Source organism: Mus musculus, chromosome 1, assembly GCF_000001635.26.
Source record: "Mus musculus strain C57BL/6J chromosome 1, GRCm38.p6 C57BL/6J".
NCBI classification, from domain to species: Eukaryota; Metazoa; Chordata; class Mammalia; order Rodentia; family Muridae; genus Mus; species Mus musculus.
This window is the reverse complement of record NC_000067.6, coordinates 53,238,123-53,257,695: the sequence shown is the minus strand read 5'-3', so window position 1 is coordinate 53,257,695 and position 19,573 is coordinate 53,238,123. Positions and strand designations below refer to the sequence as shown.

At 39.6% G+C, this 19,573-nt stretch overlaps 1 protein-coding gene across 9 annotated transcripts in view; it reads left to right on the top strand.

Moving 5' to 3' along the window:
* Pms1 (PMS1 homolog 1, mismatch repair system component) overlaps positions 1–19,573 on the top strand; it is a 107,845-nt gene that overhangs the window by 39,336 nt on the left and 48,936 nt on the right. For 7 of the 9 annotated variants that reach the window (XM_006495942.4, NM_153556.2, XM_006495938.4 and 4 more), the window contains one exon: positions 904–1,067. The exons of the other annotated variants lie outside the window; for them this stretch is intronic. In XM_006495942.4, coding sequence (XP_006496005.1) covers positions 904–1,067 — 164 coding nt within the window. The remainder of the gene's footprint in view (positions 1–903; positions 1,068–19,573) is intronic. 9 annotated transcript variants of the gene reach the window in all.

Below are 19,573 nucleotides of genomic sequence, written 5' to 3'. Positions count from 1 at the left end.
AACACTGAGCAGTCCAAAGTCTCACTCTCTTGACATTGCCCAGTTTTAGCCTCTGTGTTAATTACCATGCACTGTAAGAAGAAACTTCTCTAATGAGTTGATTTATCGTATATCAGTAAGTCATCAGGAGTCACCTTCTTGCTGTGGGTAGATTGTAGGCTTAGATTGTTCAAAACCTACAAGGTTTGGATCTAAAATACTGTAACCAGAGCATGTGGTTCTAGGGACAGCTCAGCAGATGAGGAAGCATGGCACTAGACAGAAATAAGGATCTGCCTGGAAATTGCAATGACAATGCCCTTGCTATGTTTATGCAGCAACAGTACATTTTGTATCGTACTGTAAAGAATTCAGTATGCAGTGTCTATGGAAGAACAATACACTACTATAACGAACTCACTTACCCTGTTGGTAGTTAGAGCTTTTTGAAAAGTCAAAATTAAGAATTATGGACCAGTTTTTTGTGGCAGAAGAAATTTCTAACAAATCAACATCAAAAAGAGACTCATTTGGAAAACCTGTTCTTTGTAGTGGTGTGGCATGCATAAAGTTATTACATATGCTGTGTAGTCTTATATCACCTATATACTATACTCTAATGTAGACTAACCTGCATCGCCACATGGTTGCATTGTCCTCAGACTTCTTAAGATTGCACTCTAGTAAACCTGTGTTGCTCTACCCCATTAAAAATAGAATGACTCTTGTTTACTCAATGGATCCTGAGTAGAAGAGCCTAGTAGGGCATTAGAGTAATTTAGAGAGATGGCCCTTCTTAGACCTCTATACTATATACTTAGAGGAAGATTGGTCTTTATGGTAGAAAGGGTTGATTACTGATTATATGGGAATTTAGATATGTGCGTTTTCTTCTGTATCTAAAATGCTTTTATCTGCCAACAGGTACAACTGTAACTGCTCTAAAGTTGTTTAAGAATCTGCCTGTAAGAAAACAATTTTACTCAACAGCTAAAAAGTGTAAAGATGAACTAAAAAATGTACAGGACCTTCTCATAAGCTACGGTGTCCTGAAACCTGATGTGAGGATTACTTTTGTACATAATAAGGTGAGCATTATTATATTTTGTAAGAAAATTTTGTAGCACTATAATGAAGAGATGGTATAATCTGTATTAATGCATGCCATGGAGTGGACATTTACCACATTCCACAGTTGTACTTCATTTATTGAAAGTCTAACCCCCTAGTAGGAAACGGTTCCTGTGGAAGTTGATTAGGCCATGAGGAGCCCTCATAAATTGGCTATGTGAAAGAAACCAGAAGAGCTGCTTCTGTCTTCTGTCACCTGAGGATGGGGAGAAGAAACCAAGAGTTGGCCTTCATCAGAAGCCAAACCTGTTAAAACCTTAATCTTGGCTTTTCCAACTCCCCTAAAAATAACTGTGAATAACTGAAAAATAACTGTGCAGTTTGTGGTATTATTTTTTAACCAACTCCAGGATAACATATAGATTTCTTTCTTCCCTAAAAAGTTTGGTTTACATCCTTCAGTTTTGTCTTTAGTATATAAGGAGCACTGGAGACCTATAGGGAGTCTACTAGAACCTTACACTTTATAATACCTGCCATCAGTGATTCCCAGAGACTTTCATCCAGGAACAGCTCTGGAGTGTGTCCCTTAGGCAGGTGAAGATGGGCAGTACTTTTTCCCCATTTGAGACCCAGAGTTGCTTAAGATTTCTAAAGGCCACTCCAGCTCATTTCTTGTGTAATGAACCTTGGGAAAAACAAAGGTTTATTATATCTTTTCTAGACATTCATTTTTCCTTGATTCCACATAAGCACGTTGAAATAGTCAATGGATGGAGAACAGATTCACACAGGAGTAGATGGGAAATGGGGAATTAACCTTCAGTGATACCAGAATCCATGGATACCAGGTGTTTCGGTCTGCTGATGACCTCACAGAACATGCTAATGAACTGGTAATGTACCAGTTTGCAGTTGTCCTCCGAACTGAACTCAGAGAAGTTTAATGTGTTATTTAGAGTTATACAGCGGGTGAAGGGTTGAAATTGGATTGGAAATTTGATGGGAAACTAGCATACCCTGGCGTACAGGTTCTTCGCTTGACTGAGGTCTCTTCCCACTTTGCACTGTCTTGTCCTCTTCATACTTTAGAATATTTGCAGTAACTGAATGTATATGAGCACTTAAAGCTCATAGTGACAAAGGAATTCATTTTTTAGGTATATAAATTTATTCTATAATTGCATATCAACTTTTATTAAACATTTTATTCATTTACATTTCAATTGATATCCCCCTTCCCACTTGTTCCTTCATAACACCCCCCCCTCCCCGCCCCAACCCTTTCTCCTTCTCTCCCTCCCCTTTGCCTCTGGTTCCTGCCTCACTCCTCTAGCATCCTCATGCACTGGGGCATCAAGCCTTCCTCCCCTCTCATTGAGCTCAGATAAGGCCATCCAGTGCTACATATGTATCTGGAGTCATGGCTGCTTCCATGTATACTCTTTGGTTGGTGGTTTAGTCTCCGGGAGTTCTGGGTGGTTCCGTTAGTTGTTATTGTTCTTCCTATGGGGTTACAATTCCCTTTAGTTCATTTAGTCTTTTCCTTAGGTCTTCCATTGGGGTCCCTGGTCTCAGTCCTATGGTTGGCTGTGAACATCCACATCTGTATTGGTCAGATGGTGGTAGAACCTCTCAGGAAACAGCGATGTCAGCAAGTGCTTCATGGCAGCAGCAATACTGGGGGGTTTGGTATCTGCAGTTGGGATGAACCCCTAGGTAGGATGGTCTCTGGATGGCCTTTCCTTCAGTCTCTGTTCCATTTTTTTGTCCCTGTCTTTCCTTTGAACAGGAACATTTCTGAGTTAAAAATTTTGAGATGCTTGGGTGGCCCCATCCCTCTACTGGGGACCGTGCCTTTCTAGTAGAGGTAATCTCTATAGGTTGTAGCTCAAGTCATCACCATTGAACCCTGGGTGCCTCTTGCTTCTCTGGAGTCTGAGGCTTTCTAGTGGCTACTCTCAGTTTCCCATGCCACACTGCTACATGTTTCTATTGTGTTTCCTGACCCTCTGTACTTCTCTCCTGTCCCTTCCAATAACTGTTCTGCCCCTGTTTTTTTCCTCCTCTCTCTCCTCTCTTCCTCCCAGGACCCTCCCTCTCACTCTCTACCTCCTGTGATTATTTTGTTCCCCCTTCTATGTAGGATTGAAACATCTAAACTTTGGTCTTCCTTCTTCTTAAGCCCCATATGGTTTGTGGGATGTATCGTGGGTATTCTGAACTTTGCAGCTAATATCCACCTATCAGTGAGTACATACCATGTGTGATTCTTTGTGTCTGGGTTACCTTACTGAGGATAATATTTTCTTGTTCCATCCATTTGCCTTCGAATCTCATGAAGTCATTGTTTTTAATAGCTGAGTAGTACTCCATTGTGTAAATGTACCACATTTTCTTTATCCATTCTTTTGTCAAGGGGCATCTGGGTTGTTTCCAGCTTCTGGCTATTATAAATAAGGCTCCTATGAACATAGTGGAGCCTGTGGCCTTGTTATATGTTAGAGCATCTCTTGGGTATATGCCCAGTAGTGGAATAGCTGGGTCTTCACATAGAACTATTTTCAATTTTCTGAGGAGCCACCACATTGATTTCCAAAGTGGTTTTACCAGCTTGCAGTCAAACCAGCAATAGAGGAATGTTCCTCTTTCTCCCTATCCTCGCTAGTATCTGCTGTCACCTGAATTTTTTGATCTTAGCCATTCTTATTAGTTTGAGGTGGAATTTTAAGGTCGTTTTGATTTACATTTCCCTGATGACTAGGGATGTTGAACATTTCTTTAAGTGCTTCTCAGCTATTCGAGATTCTTCAGTTGAGAATTCTCTGTTTAGCTCTGTACCCATTTTTAATAGGATTATTTGGTTCTCTGGAGTCTACCTTCTTGAATTCTTCGTATATTTTGGATATTAACCCTCTATTGAATGTAGGGTTGGTAAACATCTTTTCCCAATCTGTGGGTTGCCATTTTGTCCTACTGACAGTGTCCTTTGCCTTACAGAAGCTTTGCAATTTTATGAGGTCCCATTTGTTAATTGTTGATCTTAGAGCATGAGCCATTGGTGTTCTGTTCAGGAAATTTTCCCGTGTGCCAATGTGTTCGAGGTTCTTTCTCACTTTCTCTTCTTTTAGATTCAGTGAGCATATCTGGTTTTAAGTTCTAGCCAGAGCAATTAGGCAACAAAAGGAGATCAAAGGGATACAAATTGGAAAGGAAGAAGTCAAAGTATCACTATTTGTAGACAGTACGATAGTATACATAAGCAACCCCAGAGAACTCCTACAGCTGATAAACAACTTCAGCAAAGTAGCTGGATATAAAATTATCTCAAACAAATCAGTAGCTTCCCTCTACTCAAAGGATAAATGGGCTGAGAAAGAAATTAGGGAAACAACACCCTTCACAATAGTCACAAATAATATAAAATACCTTGGTGTGACTCTAACCAAACAAGTGAAAGATCTGTGTGGCAAGAACGATTAGTCTCTGAAGAAAGAAATTGAAGAAGATCTCAAAAGATGGAATGATCTCCCATGCTTATGGATCGCCTGAACTAACATTGTAAAAATAGCAATTTTACCAAATCAGTCTACAGATTTTCATTGCAATCACCATCAAAATTCCAACTCAGATCTTCACAGAGATAAAAAGTAATTCTCAAATACACCTGGAATAAGAAAAACCCAGGATAGCGAAACAATTCTCAACAATAAAAGAACTTCTGGTGGAATCATCATCCCTGACCTCAAGCTATACTACAGAAAGATAGTGATATAAACTGCATGGTATTGGTACAGTGACAGGCAGGTAGATAAATGGAATAGAATTGAAGACCCAGAAATAAACCCACACACCTATGGTCACTTGAACTTTGACAAAGAAGCCAAAACCATCCAGTGGAAAAGACAGCATTTTCAACAAATGGCGCCTGGTTCAACTGGTACTTGTCATGTAGAAGTAAGCAGATTGGTCATTCTTGTCTCCTTGTACAATTCTCAAGTTCAAGTGAATAAAGGAATTCTTTCATATGTTTTAGTGAATTGCTATGTTTAACCATAACATTAACAAATTATTTATTTTATTATATTTAGTATATTTTAATACATAACTATAATGCAATATAATTTTATTTCTTCCCTGAGCTCTCTGTAAATCCCTCTTTTACCCCTTCTTTATGTCTTTGTATGGCTTCACCTCTTTTTCATTAATTTTTACATACATATATGTATCTATGTATATATTCTTAAATACATTTGCTTGTGTTCAGTTTTTACTAACTTGTCAGAAGAATCTTTATTTTCATGCTTTGTGAAATGTTTATGATAAAAATCTTTAGTCATCTTAAAAAAGAAAAAATTAATAAGTGTCAGCCACCTGTTCCTGCTGGCAGAGAGCTCTACCAGATGATACCTTGAGACCCTTCCAGCTTTGCTGTGTTGAAGCGCCTCAGGTTGTTGATGGACTGGCTCATCCTGCTAAAATAACCCTGTGACCTCTGGATCCAGAGGACATTTAGTAATTAGAAGTTAAATGTTTCCAAGTTAAGAAAAGAGCAAGGTCAAAAGAAACATAATCAGTAAGGGGAGACTGATTTAAAAAAAAGAAAGAAATGAAGAGAAATCAAAATTACACATTCATTACAAAAGCATGACTACAAGTAAAGATAATAATTAAAACAGAAAATAGAGGAGAGAGAAAAGCGGATAGTGAAAGTGAGAATAACAAAACAATTTGCTAGTATGAAGAGTTCTTACTCATTTAGAATTGGGTATATGTCTTATGAGTTTTCAGGTTTAGTTACTTTCTTAACCAATGTCTTATTATCTGAATACACTTTTTTTTTTTTTTCTGAGAAGGGAAAGAAGTATTTTTGTAGGGTGCTATATTTTATTATGGGTAGACTGGGGAGCACAGCCTCTGTAGCAAACTCAAGTTCTTCATCCATTTCAGGGGTAGTTCAGATCCTAGCCAGTGTGTTGAGAATGTTCTACCATGAACATAGTAGGTAATTACCCAAAATCTAATAGTAAAATTGTCGTGGCATTGACATTTTAACTAAATCTGTGCACTAAGCCTTGCTCTGCTCTCAGCTGTTCTTTTAAACCTGCTCACTTTTATCACTCTGTGTTTCTGTGAAGAATTTTTTGTCTTTGTCTAAGACTTAAGTATAATGATACTGATGAATGTACTGTTTCTGCGTTAGAAGCAAACAATCATATTACACATAATATGAGAAGTCCCCTTGCTATTTTGATAACTTGGATTAGCTGGTGTTCCCTCTTTTTATGAAGGTTTAACCTGCCAAGACATTCTTTGAATACTGATAATGTTGATGTTCTTGCCAGTATGGTTATGTTAGAAAGAAGTATTTTTCTTCTTTCATCACCATGTTCCTTGAAAGCATATTGAATAATGAGATAGCCAAAGTGGATTCAGCGAGTTTATTTAAAGTGAGAGGAGTGCTTCAGTTTTAGGTGTAGTTAAAAGGACTAAGTACCTGTGCTGCCCTGCTCTATGAGGTTTTGCATATACATTAGTAAAAAAGACTATTTTAGTCTGATAACATTGTAATTACTGATTATTGCATATGAACCAAAATAATTTTGTAGCTTCCTTAGTTTATATTATGATTTCTAGTGAGGGCTATTCAGGGCTAGGGTTAGGACAATTTGTGAATGCTTTCTTTCTTTTTTTCCCTATTGTTGCTGTTTTTTTTTTTTTAATTCTTCTCTCATGCAATATATCCCATTAGTAGCCACCCCGCCTTCTAGACACCTCCCATGTCCCCTTGCCTTCAGATCCACTGATCCTCCAGTTCCCTTCAGAAAACAGCAGCCCTCCCAGAGATACCAATCAAACATGGAATAGCAAGATTCAATAAAACGAAACACAAACTCTCATATTAAGGTCAGATGAGCAACCCAGTAGTAGGAAGGGGGGTCCCATGAGCAAGCTAAAGAGTCAGAGACACCCCGACTCACACTATTAGGAGTCCTACAGAAACTCCAAGCTAAACAACCACAGCATGTTTGCATATGGCCTAGCACAGACCTACGCATGTTCCATTGTTGCCACTTCAGTGTCTGTGATCCCTATTGAACCCTGCTAAGTTGATTCTGTGGGCCCTGTTCTCCTGGTGTCCTTGAGCCCTCTGGCTCCTAAATCCTTGCTCCCCCTCTTTTCTTGGATTCTTTGTGGTCTTCCAAATGTTTAGCTGTGGGTATCTGTATGTGCTCCATTCAGGTGCTGGAGGAAGCCTCTCTGATGATGATTGGGCTAGGTACCAATCAATGAATATAGCAAAATATTTCTCTTCTTCTTCCTCCTCCTCCTCTTCCTCTTCCTCCTTCTTTCCTCCTCCTCCTCTTCCTCTTCTTCTTTCTTCTTCTTTCTCCTTCTCTCTTCTCTTCTCTTCTCTTCTCTTCTCTTCTCTTCTCTTCTCCTCCTCTTCTCCTCTTCTCCTCTTCTCCTCTTCTCCTCTTCTCCTCTTCTCCTCCTTCTCCTCCTCCTTCTTCTTCTCTGTCCTCTTCATCTTTGTCTTCTTCTTTGTCGTCATCTGTTCTATTAGGTTCCTGGTCCTCCAGGCAGTATCTGGCATGGGTTCCCTCTCATGGCTTGGGCCTCCTTAGACAAGCCATTGGTTGGTCACATCCCACAAGCTGAGCCAACATTGCCCTAATCACAGTTTGCAGTCAGGACAGATTGTAGGTCATAGATTTTGTGACTTGCTTGCTGTCCTAGTCCCACCATTGGGAGCCTGCACTGGTTATAGAAGATGGCCAGTTTAGACTCCATATTCTCCATTACTAGCAGTCCTTACTAGGTTCACCCTCATAGGTTCCAGGAAGTTTCTACCATATTAGGTTTCTACATTACCTCCTAAATGTCCACTTATTCCAATTTTTCTCACACTCTATGTCTCCCCCATCTGATCCCTCTGCTCTCATCCCCACCTGCCACCAGTACACCTACAAAATCTATTCTATTTTCCCTTCCTAAAGAGATCCATATGTCCCCTAGATCCTTCTTTTTTACTTAGTTCCTCTGGGTCTATGGATTGTAGCATGATTATCAATTACTTAACAGATAATGTCCATTTATATGTAAGCACATACCATGTTTGTTTTTCTGGGTCTGGGTTACCTCACTTAGGTTAGTTGTTTCCTAGGTCTGTCCATTTCCCGGCAAGTTTCATGATGTCATTTTTTTTTTCTCACAGCTGAGTAATACACAATTATGTAACTATATCACATTAAAAAACAAACAAACAAACTATCCTTTACTTGAAAGACATCTAACTTGTTTCCAGTTTCTGGCTATTATTAATAAAGCCAAGGTGAACACAGTTGAGCAAATATCCTTGTGGTAGGATGGAGAGTCTTTTGGGTATATGCCCAAGAGTGGTATAGCTGGATCTTGAAGTAGATCGATTCCCAATTTTGTGAGAAACCTCCATGTTGGTGTCCATAGTGGATGTGGGACAATGGAGTCTGGTCTCTAGTCAAGCTGAGGTATGGAACCCCGGTACCAGGTGGTGGTAATTCCCACCTATATGGGACAGTAGGCGTTCCCTCATGTCTCCTGGACTCCTGGCTCTTGTCGAAGTTACCACCCCCATAACCCCCACAGGAAAAGCTGTGGCTAGTAGTCACGTAGACAATGTCCCAAGCTTCTGACCTTCAGGCTAGACTACTCCCAGTTACCTAGCAACAGCAAGATAATACAAGCCCACTATAAGAGGGGGTGCTTGGTCCCACCTCACTCTCTCATTCTCTCTCCTCACTCTCTTAAGCTTTTACTTTCCTTACTCTCACTCTTAACTCTCTCTCCTCATCCTCTCCTCGTGCTCTCTCTCTCTAACCTAACCTCTTACTCTCTCCCTCTTACTCTAGCCTTCTCTCTCTCTCTCTCTCTCTCTCTCTCTCTCTCTCTCCTTTTCCCCCTTCTCTCCTCTTGGCCATGGCCAGTCTCCCTCTCTCTCTTACCTTCTCTCTTCCCCCCTGCCTTCCTACAAAAAAGCTCTAAAACCATAGATTGTTTCTGTTCATCAAGGCCCACTGTGCTTAGAAGATGGGATAGGCTTTCTCCTATTGAGCCGTTTGTAATCTCCCAATGGAAGGCCTTCCTGTGCTCCAGCCATGGAACGGACTAAGGACTCTTGCCTGCGTGGGAACCTCTCTTCCTCTGCCCTCTCTCCTGTAACCCTGGGGCCAAAGGTGTCGCCCCAGGGCCCCTGGTAGTGGGGGCTGCCCCTTGTCCACCCGCCATCGAGTGGGGTCAGTGGCTTTGGTCCTCCCAACCCCCTTGGGCCAAGTGAAAAGCGCCTGGCAGCCCTCCTGCATCTGTCTGCCCAGAGCACAGGAGCTCTGGCCAGACGTGGGCTTTCTCCCTCCCCCCTCTTTCCCTACCCTCAGCAGCCCTACAATATGTAGAAATTTGAATTCCCATAAGACATGTAGGAGTATACCCTTGCCCCACATGCTTGCCAGCATGAGTTGTCACTTGTGTTACTGATCTTAACCATTTTGACATATATAAGATGGAATCTCAAAGTAGTTCTAATTTCCGTTTCCCCAATAGCTAAGAATGTTGAACATTTCTCTAAGTGTTTCTCAGCCATTTGAGATTCTGTTATTGAGAATTCTCTATTTCAATCTGTCCCCCATTTTTAATTGGATTTTTTGGTTTGTTGAGACCCAGTTTCTTGAGTTTTTACATATTTTGGAAATAAGCCTTGTGCCAGATGTAGAATCAGTGAAAGGCTTTTCCCATTCTGTAGGTTACCATTTTGTCTTATTGATGGTGTCTTTCAGAAGCTTTTCAGCTTCATGGGGTCTCATTTATTAATTGTTGATCTTAGTGCTTATGCTATTGGTGTTCGTTCTGTTCAGGAAGTTGTTTGCTGTGTTAATGTGTTTAAGGCTATTCCCTACATTCCCTTCTATCAGGTTCAGTGTGTTTAGTTTTGTTTTGATGTCTTTGATCCACTTAGACTTAAGTTTTGTACAGTTTGATAGATATGGATCTATTAACATTCTTCTACATGTAGACATCAAGTTAGACCAGCATCATTTGTTTGGGGGTCTGCTTAAATTCAACATAACTCAAACATTAGGCCAATGTAGATGATAAAAATGTATTCTAATCAAGCTGCTACTGATTCATCAAGGCTACAGAACAGAGTAGGGAGCTGAACTGTGACACATTGTGTAGCATATTTAAAGGATAAAAACAATAAATCAAGGGGAAGCAGGGTAAACTGTAGCATTGTCCAAATATATTTTGACATGAAGGATTGAACAAGGGAAGTTTCTCTTGGTCAGAATAGGAGCAGGTTTCTGGGCCTGAGAATGTGAACTTAGTTTGACTCTGCCAGCAAGATGGAGAAGTTGTCCTCGAGATATCTGGACTCAGAAAACTGTCTCCTTACAAGTTATTCCTGAGATGTCTTGATTCAGACAACCATTTTCTTACAACAGAAACTTTTCAGCTATTAGGAAGACCTCAGCTCCCTTAGGGCCTAGGACTTTGAACTTAGTTTCTCCCTGTGATTAAATGGAGTCTAAAAATGAAATGGAAGTACTTAGAATAAATTCCTCTTGCTTGTTCCCAACATGTTGAAGATGCTTTCTTTTGTCCAGTATGTGTTTCTGGCTTCATTATAAAAATTCAGATGTCCATAGGTATGTGGAATTACATCTAGGTCAACAATTCAATTCCATTGATCAACATGTCTTTTATGACAATACCATTTGGTTTTTATTGCTATAACTCTATAAAAGAGGTGTGTGTGTGTGTGTGTGTGTGTGTGTGTGTGTGTGTCCCTTTGATTTTGCTAGTGTAAAATTATTTATTTCCTGCATTTTCATGGGTACAGTAAACTCTTTTGGGTGGTTTTCTTTCTAGTGTCTTCTATCGATCTGGATTTATAGATAGATAATGTTTATATTTGACTGTATCATGGAATATCTTGTTTTCTCCATCTATGGTGATTGAAAGTTTTGCTGGGTGTCGTAGTCTGACCTGATATCCGTGGTTTCTTAGAGTCTTCAGGATATCTGTTGAGGCCCTTCTGGGTTTTAGAGTTTCTGTTGAGAAGTCAGGTGTAATTCTGATAGGTTTGCCTTTATATGTTACTTGGCCTTTTTTCCTGCAACTATTAATATACTTCCTTTGTTCTGTATGTTTAGTGTTTTGATCATTATGTGGCAAGGGGACTTTCTTTTCTAGTCCAATCTGTTTGGAGTTTTGTGTGCTTCTTGTATCTTAGAAAAAATTTCTTCTATGATTTTCTTGAAAATATTTTCTGGGCCATTGATTTAGGATTCTTTCCTTCTACCTTTCCTATTATTCTTAGGTTTGGTCTTTTCTTGTGTCTCAGATTTCCTGGATGTTTTGTGTCAGGAATTTTTTCAGGCTTAACACTTTCTTTAACCCATGTATGTTGTGGATTTGGTGTATTGTTTATATTATGTTAATTTGGTTCCCAAATAACACGAAAATTCACATATCTACATGTAAGACATAGTGGGTCCCTGACCCCAGTTGGCTCTAGTTGGTAAATAAAGTTGTCAGTGGGCAATGTCAGGCAGGTAGACAGAGACGGGTCTTGAGGTTCCCAGTGAGGAACATGGAAGAGAGAGGAGAACGCAGAGCAACAACAGCAATGCCAGGGAAACAGGAGAATCAGGCTTGAGAGCTGGAGAATCGAAAGCATACAACCATGTAAGAGCCGGGAAAGAGTGGCCCCATGGGCCACCCTACCTACCCACAATAGGATCTTTGGTAGCAAAGATGGAATATAGAATTTAATAAGTAATAATTCAGAAGTATTGGAGGGGAGGCATTAACAGTGTGGAAGTTTGTGAGTGGGTATATATAGGAAAGGTAGGAAAGGATAAAAGACACATATCTATAAATGATTCCTGAGTTCAGGTATTTGTCTACACTAATATGAGTTTTCAGTCTTCTGTTACTTGGTAGATAACTTGAATGTCCCCCAACTCCTGTATAGTGTGTTTCATGTATTTAAAGTTTGTTATTCACACCTCACCTCCATTCCACCAACTTGTTTAGCAGCAGCTGTCTATGAGAGAATGGGAAAAGTCTGCCTGGGATACATAGTTCAAGGTGGTTAGTTAAATGAATTAGCTGATCTTAAAATCGACATCCATAAATATTTTAAACACTCTGTCCTCCCAGATTTTCTCTATACTCGTTGTTAATTCCCAGGTATTTTATTTTCTTTGAGTGTATGGTGAAGTGGAGTGAGCCCATGTTCTCTCTTATTTTTTAATGTTTGATGTTCATGTATAGAAAAGCTATTGATTTGTGCATATTGAATCTGTATGCTGCCACATTGCTGAATTTGCCATTTCTAGAAGTTTTCTGGTCAAATTCTTGGGATCTCTAATGTCTAGTACCATGTCCACTATGAATAGGAATAGCTGTATATCTTCTTTCCTGATTGTTTGTCTTTAATTTCCTTCTCTTGCTTATTGCCTCAGCTGTACTTTGAAAACAGTATTACTTTGAAAATAGCTAGTACTATTGAAAATGATTGGGACTACTGTACGTCCCTGTCTCATTACTGAATTCAGAGGGATTGATTCAATCTTTTTTCTGTTTCAGATTATGATGGCTGTGGGTTTCTCATATATAGCTTTTTACTAGGCTGAAGTATGGTCCCTGTGGTTCTCAATTCTTCTAAGACTTTTATCTTGAGGGCATAATCATGAAATGCTTTTTCTGCATCTACTTAGATTATATGATTTGTGTAATTAAGTTCACTCATGTGGCTTATTACATTACAGACTTGCATATATTTAACCATCTTTACATTCAGGTGGTTCAAGCCAGCATGGTGGACCAATTTTGAGATGTATGTCTGTATTCTGTTAGCAAGTGTGTTATTAAATATTTTGTAGTATTTTATCTTCTGTTCTTTCTTAATTTCTTTCTTTCTTCCTTCCTTCCTTTCTTTCTTTGGATATGTTCTTTATTTACAATTCAAATGTTTTCTCCTTTTCAGGTCTCCCCTTCTGAAACCTTTTATCCCATCTCCCCTCCCCCGCATCTATGAGGGTATTCACCCACCCACCCATTCCAGTCTTATCTCCCTGGCATCCCCCTACACTGGGGCATTGAACTCTCTCAGGCCCAAGGGCCTCTCCTCCCACGGATATCCAATAAGGCCATCTTCTGCCACATATCAGCTGGAGCCATGGGTCCCTCCATGTATATCCATTGGTTGGTGGTCTAGTCCCCAGGACCTTAGGGGGTCTGGCCAGTTGACCTCCATAGGGCTGCAAACCACCTTAGCTCCTTCAGTCCCTTCTCCAACTCCTCCGTTGGAGACCCCTTGCTCAGTCCAATCTTGACTGCAAGCAGCGACTCTGTATTTGTCATGATCTGGAAGAGCCTCTCAGGAGACCACCATACCAGGCTCTCATCAGCAAGCACTTCCCGGCATCTACAATAGAGTTCAGGTTTGGTGACTGTATATAGGATGGATCCCCAGGTGGGACAGTGTCTGGATGGTCTTTCCTTCATTCTGTGCTCCACACTTTGTCTCCATATTTGCTACTGTGAGTATTTTGTTCCCCCTTCTAAGAAACACTGAAGAATCCACATATTTTAAAAAAAAAAAATCCACATATTGGTCTTCCTTCTTCTTGGGATTCATATGGTTTGTGAATTGAATCTTGAATATTCTGAATTTTTGGACTAATATCTACTTATCAGTGAGTATATACCATGTGTGTTCTTTTGTGACTGAGTTACCTCTCAGAATGATATTTTCAAATTCCATCCATTTGCATGCGAATTTCATGAAGTCATTGTTTTTTTTAAATACATATTTTTATTAGGTATTTTCTTTATTTACATTTACAATGCTATCCCAAAAGTCCCCCATACCCTCTCCCCCACTCCCCTACCCACCCACTCCCACTTCTTGGCCCTGGTGTTCACCTGTACTGAGGCATATAAAGTTTGCAAGATGGATGGGCCTCTCTTTCCAATGATGGCCGACTAGGCCATCTTCTGACATATATGTAGCTAAAAACACGAGCTCTGGAGGGTACTAGTTAGTTCATATTGTTGTTCCACCTATAGGGTTGCAGACCCCCTTAGCTCCTTGGATACTTTCTCTAGCTCCTCCATTGGGAGCCCTGTGATCCATCCAATAGCTGACTGTGAGCATCCACTTCTGTGTTTGCTAGGCCCCAGCATAGCCTCACAAGAGACAGCTATATCTGGGTCCTTGAAGCAAAATCTTGCTAGTATATGCAATGGTGTCAGCGTTTGGAAGCTGATTATGAGATGGTTCCCCGGGTATGGCAGTCTCCTTTCATCTCAGCTCCAAACTTTGTCTCAGTAACTCCTTCCATGGGTGTTTTGTTCCCAATTCTAAGAAGGGGCAAAGTGTCCATGTTTTGGTCTTCATTCTTCTTGAGTTTCATGTATTTTGCAGATTCTATCTTGTATCTTGGGTATTCTAAGTTTCTATGCTAATATCCACTTATCAGTGAGTACATATCATGTGAGCTCTTTTGTGATTGTGTTACCTCACTCAGGATGATGTCCTCCAGGTCCATCCATTTGCCTAGGAATTTCATAAATTCATTCTTTTTAATAGCTGAGTAGTACTCCATTGTGTAAATGTACCACATTTTCTGTATCCATTCCTCTGTTGAGGGACATCTGGGTTCTTTCCAGCATCTGGCTATTATAAATAAGGCTGCTAAGAACATAGTGGAGCATGTGTCCTTCTTACCGGTTGGGACATCTTCTGGATATATGCCCAGGAGAAGTATTGCGGGATCCTCTAGTAGTACTATGTCCGATTTTCTGAGGAACCACCAGACTGATTTCCAGAGTGGTTGTACAAGCTTGCAATCCCACCAACAATGGAGGAGTGTTCCTCTTTCTCCACATCCTCGCCAGCATCTGCTGTCATCTGAGTTTTTGATCTTAGCCATTCTAACTGGTGTGAGGTGGAATCTCAGGGTTGCTTTGATTTGCATTTCCCTGATGATTACAGATGCTGAACATTTTTTTCAGGTGCTTCTCTGCCATTCGGTATTCCTCAGGTGAGAATTCTTTGTTCAGCTCTGAGCCCCATTTTTTAATGGGGTTATTCGATTTTCTGGAGCCCACCTTCTTGAGTTCTTTATATATATATTGGATATTAGTCCCCTATCTGATTTAGGATAGGTAAAGATCCTTTCCCAATCTGTTGGTGGCCTTTTTGTCTTATTGACGGTGTCTTTTGCCTTACAGAAGCTTTGCAATTTTATGAGGTCCCATTTGTCTATTCTCGATCTTATAGCACAAGCCATTGCTGTTCTATTCAGGAATTTTTTCCCCTGTGCCCATATCTTTGAGGCTTTTCCCCACTTTCTCCTCTATAAGTTTCACTGTCTCTGGTTTTATGTGGAATTCCTTGATCCACTTAGATGTGACCTTAGTACAAGGAGCTAGGAATGTATCAATTCACATTCTTCTACATGATAACCACCAGTTGTGCCAGCACCATTTGTTGAAAATGCTGTCTTTTTTCCACTGGATGGTTTTAGCTCCCTTGTCAAAGATCAAGTGACCATAGGTGTGTGGGTTCATTTCTGGATCTTCAGTTCTATTCCATTGGTCTACTTGTCTGTCGATATACCAGTACCATGCAGTTTTTACCACAATTGCTCTGTAGTACAGTTTTAGGTCGGGCATGGTGATTCCACCAGAGGTTCTTTTATCCTTGAGAAGAGTTTTTGCTATCCTAGGTTTTTTGTTATTCCAGGGTTAGGTCATTGTTTTTAATAGCTGACTAGTATTCCATTGTGTAAATGTACCACATTTTCTGTATCCATTGCTTTGTTGAGGGACATCTAGGTTGTTTCCAGCTTCTTACTATTATCAATATGGTTGCAACAAACGTAGTGGAACATGTGTGCTTATTACATGTTGGAGCATCTTCTGGATATATGTTCATGAGTGGCATACCTGGGTCCTCAGGTAGTAGTACTATGTCCAGTTTTCTGAGGAACAAACAGATTTCCAGAGTGGTTGTACCAGCTTGCAATCGCACCCACAATGGAGGAGTCTTCCTCTTTCTCAACGTTCTAGCCAGCATCTGCTGTCACCAGAATTTTTGATCTTAGCCATTGTGACTGGTGTGAGATTCTCTCAGGGTTGTTTTTGATTTATATTTCCCTGATGACTAAGGATGTTGAGCATTTCTTTTAAGTGCTTCTCAGCCATTCAAGTTACATCTGTTGAAAATTTTCTGCTTAGCTCTGTTCTCAAATTTTAAAGGGGTTATTTGGTTCTCAGGAGTCTGACTTCTTGAGTTCTATGTATATATTGGATATTAGCCTTCTATCGAATGTAAGGTTGGTAAAGATCTTTTCCCAATATGGAGGTTGCTGCATTGTCTTATTGACAGTGTCCTTTGCCTTACAGAAGCTTTGCAATTTTAAATGGTCCCATTTGTCTATTCTTGATCTTAGAGCATAAGCCATTAGTGTTCTGTTCAGGAACTTATCCCCTGTGCCCATGTGTTCAAGAGTTTTCCCCACTTTCTCTTCTATTAGATTCAGTATATCTGGTTTTATGTGGTGGTAATTGATCCACTTGGACTTGAGCTTTGTACAGGAGCTAAAAATGGATTAATCTGCATTCTTCAACATGCTGACTGACAGTTGAACCAGCACCATTTGTTGAAAATGTCTTTTTTCTACTGGATGGTTTTAGCTCCTTTGTCAAAGATCAAGTGATCGTAGGTGTGGGGGTTCATTTCTGCATCTTCAATTCTATTCAATTCATCTACCTGCCTGTCACAATACCAGTACGATGCAGTTTTTATCACTATTGCTCTGTAGTACAGCTTGAGGTCAAGGACACAGATTCCCCCAGAAGTTTTTCTATTGTTGCGAATAGTTTTTGCTATCCTGGGTTTTTAATTGCTCTTTCTAACTCTATGAAGAATTGAGTTGGAATTTTGATGGGAATTGCATTGAATCTGTAGAAGGCTTTCTGCAAGATGGCCATTTTAACTATATTAACACTGCCAATCCATGAGCATGGGAGATCTTACTATCTTCTGAGGTCTTCCTTGATTTCTTTCTTCAGAGACTTGAAGTTTTAGATGTACAGATCTTTAACTTGATTGGTTAAATTCACACCAGGATATTTTATATTGTTTTCGATTATTAAGAAGGTTGTCATTTCCCTAATTTCTTTCTCAGCTCGTTTATCCTTTGAGTAGAGGAAAGTTACTGATTTGTTTGAGTTTATTTTATGTCCAGCCACTTTGCCAAAGTTGCTTATCAGCTGTAGGAGTTCTCTGGTAGAACTTTTGTGGTCACTTAAGTATACTATCATATCATCTGCAAATAGTGATATTTTGGCTTCTTCCTTTCCAATTTGTATTCCTTTGACATCCTTTTGTTACCTAATTGCTCTAGCTAGGACTTCAAGTACTGTATTAAATAAATAGGGAAAGAATGGGCAGCCTTGTCTAGTCCCTGATTTTAGTGGGATTGCTTCATGTTTCTCTCCATTTAGTTTGATGATGGCTACTAGTTTGCTGTATATTGCATTTACTACGTTTAGATGTGGTCCCTGAATTCCTGATCTTTCCAAGACTTTTAACATGAAGGGGTATTGAATTTTGTGTAATGCTTTTTCAGTATCTAATAAAATGATCATACTTTTTTTATTGAGTTTGTTTTGGCAGTGGAATACATTGATAGATTTATATATATTGAACCATCACTGCATCCCTGGGATGAAGCCTACTTGATCGTGGTGAATGATCATTTTGATGTGTTCTTGGATTTGGGTTTGTGAGAATTTTAGTGAATATTTTTGCATTGATATTCATAAGGGAATTTGGTGTGAAGTTCTCTTTTTTGGGGGGGTCTTTGTCTAGTTTAGGTGTCAGCATAACTGTATCTTCATAGAGCAAACTGGGTAGTATTCCTTCTGTTTCTATTTTGTGGAATAGTTTGAAGAGTATTAGTATTAGGTCTTTTTTGAAGGTCTGATAGAATTCTGCACTAAACCTATCTGGTCCTGGGCTGTTTTTGGTTGGGAAACTTTTAATGACTGCTTCTATTTCTTTAGGGGTTTTGGGACTGCTTATATGGTTTATCTGATCCTGATTTAACTTTGGTAGCTGGTATCTGTCTAAAAAATTGCCCAACTCATCCAGATTTTCCAGGTGTGTTGAATATAGGCTTTTGTAATAGAATCTGATGAGTTTTTTAATTTCTTCAGTTTCTGTTGTTATAGCTCCCTTTTCATTTATGATTTTGTTAATTTGGATCCTGTCTCTGTTCTCTCTGGTAAGTCTGGCTAAAGGTTTATCTATCTTGTTGATTTTCTCAAAGAACTAGCTCCTGGTTTGGTTGATTCTTTGAATAGTTCTTTTTGTTTCCACTTGGTTGATTTCAGCCCTGAGTTTGATTATTTCCTGCCATCTACTCCTCTTGGGTAAATTTGCTTCCTTTTGTTCTAGAGCTTCTAGGTGTTTTGTCAGACTGCTAGTGTATGCTCTCTCTAGTTTCTTTTTGGAGGCACTCAGAGCTATGAGTTTCCCTCTTAGCACTGCTTTCATCGTGTCCTATAAGTTTGGGTATGTTGTGGATTCATTTTCATTAAACTCTAAAAAGTCTTTAATTTCTTTCTTTATTCCTTCCTTGACCAGGTTATCATTGAGAAGAGTGTTGTTCAGCTTCCATGGCTTTCTGTTGTTTTTGTTCCTATTGGAGACCAGCCATAATCCATAGTGATATGATAGGAAGCATGGGATTATTTCAGTTTTCTTTTATCTGTTTTGGTCTATTTTGTGACAGATTATATGGTTAGTTTTGGAGAAGGTACCATGAGGTGCTGAGAAGAGGCATAGTCTTTAGATTTAGGGCGAAATTTTCTATAGAAATCTATTAAATCCATTTGGTCCATAACTTCTGTTTGTTTCACTGTTTCTCTGTTTAATTCGTGTTTCCATGATCTATCCATTGATGAGAGTGGGATGTTGAAGTCCTCCACAATTATTGTGTGAGGTACAATGTGTGCTTTTAGCTTTAGTAAAGTTTCTTTTATGAATGCGAGCGCCCTTGCATTTGGAGCATACATGTTAAGAATTTAGTGTCCTTCTTAGTAGATTTTTCCTTTGATGAATATGAAGTGTCCTTATCTTTTTTGATGACTTTTGGTTGAAAGTCAATTTTATCCGATATTAGAAATGCTACTCGAACTTTTTTCTTGTGACCATTTGATTGGAAAGTTGTTTTCCAGTCTTGCACGCGTTCACGCGACCGGCCAGGAAGAACGCAGCAAACCGGAATCTTCTGCGGCAAAAGCTTTATTGCTTACATCTTCAGGAGCAAGAGTGCAAGAGAGCAAGAGAGCAAGAGAGCAAGAAAAAGAACAAGAACAAGAAAGCAAGAGAAAGAACAAGAAAGCAAGAGAGAGAAAAAGCAAGAACAAGAGAGAGAAAAAGCAAGAACAAGAGAGAGAA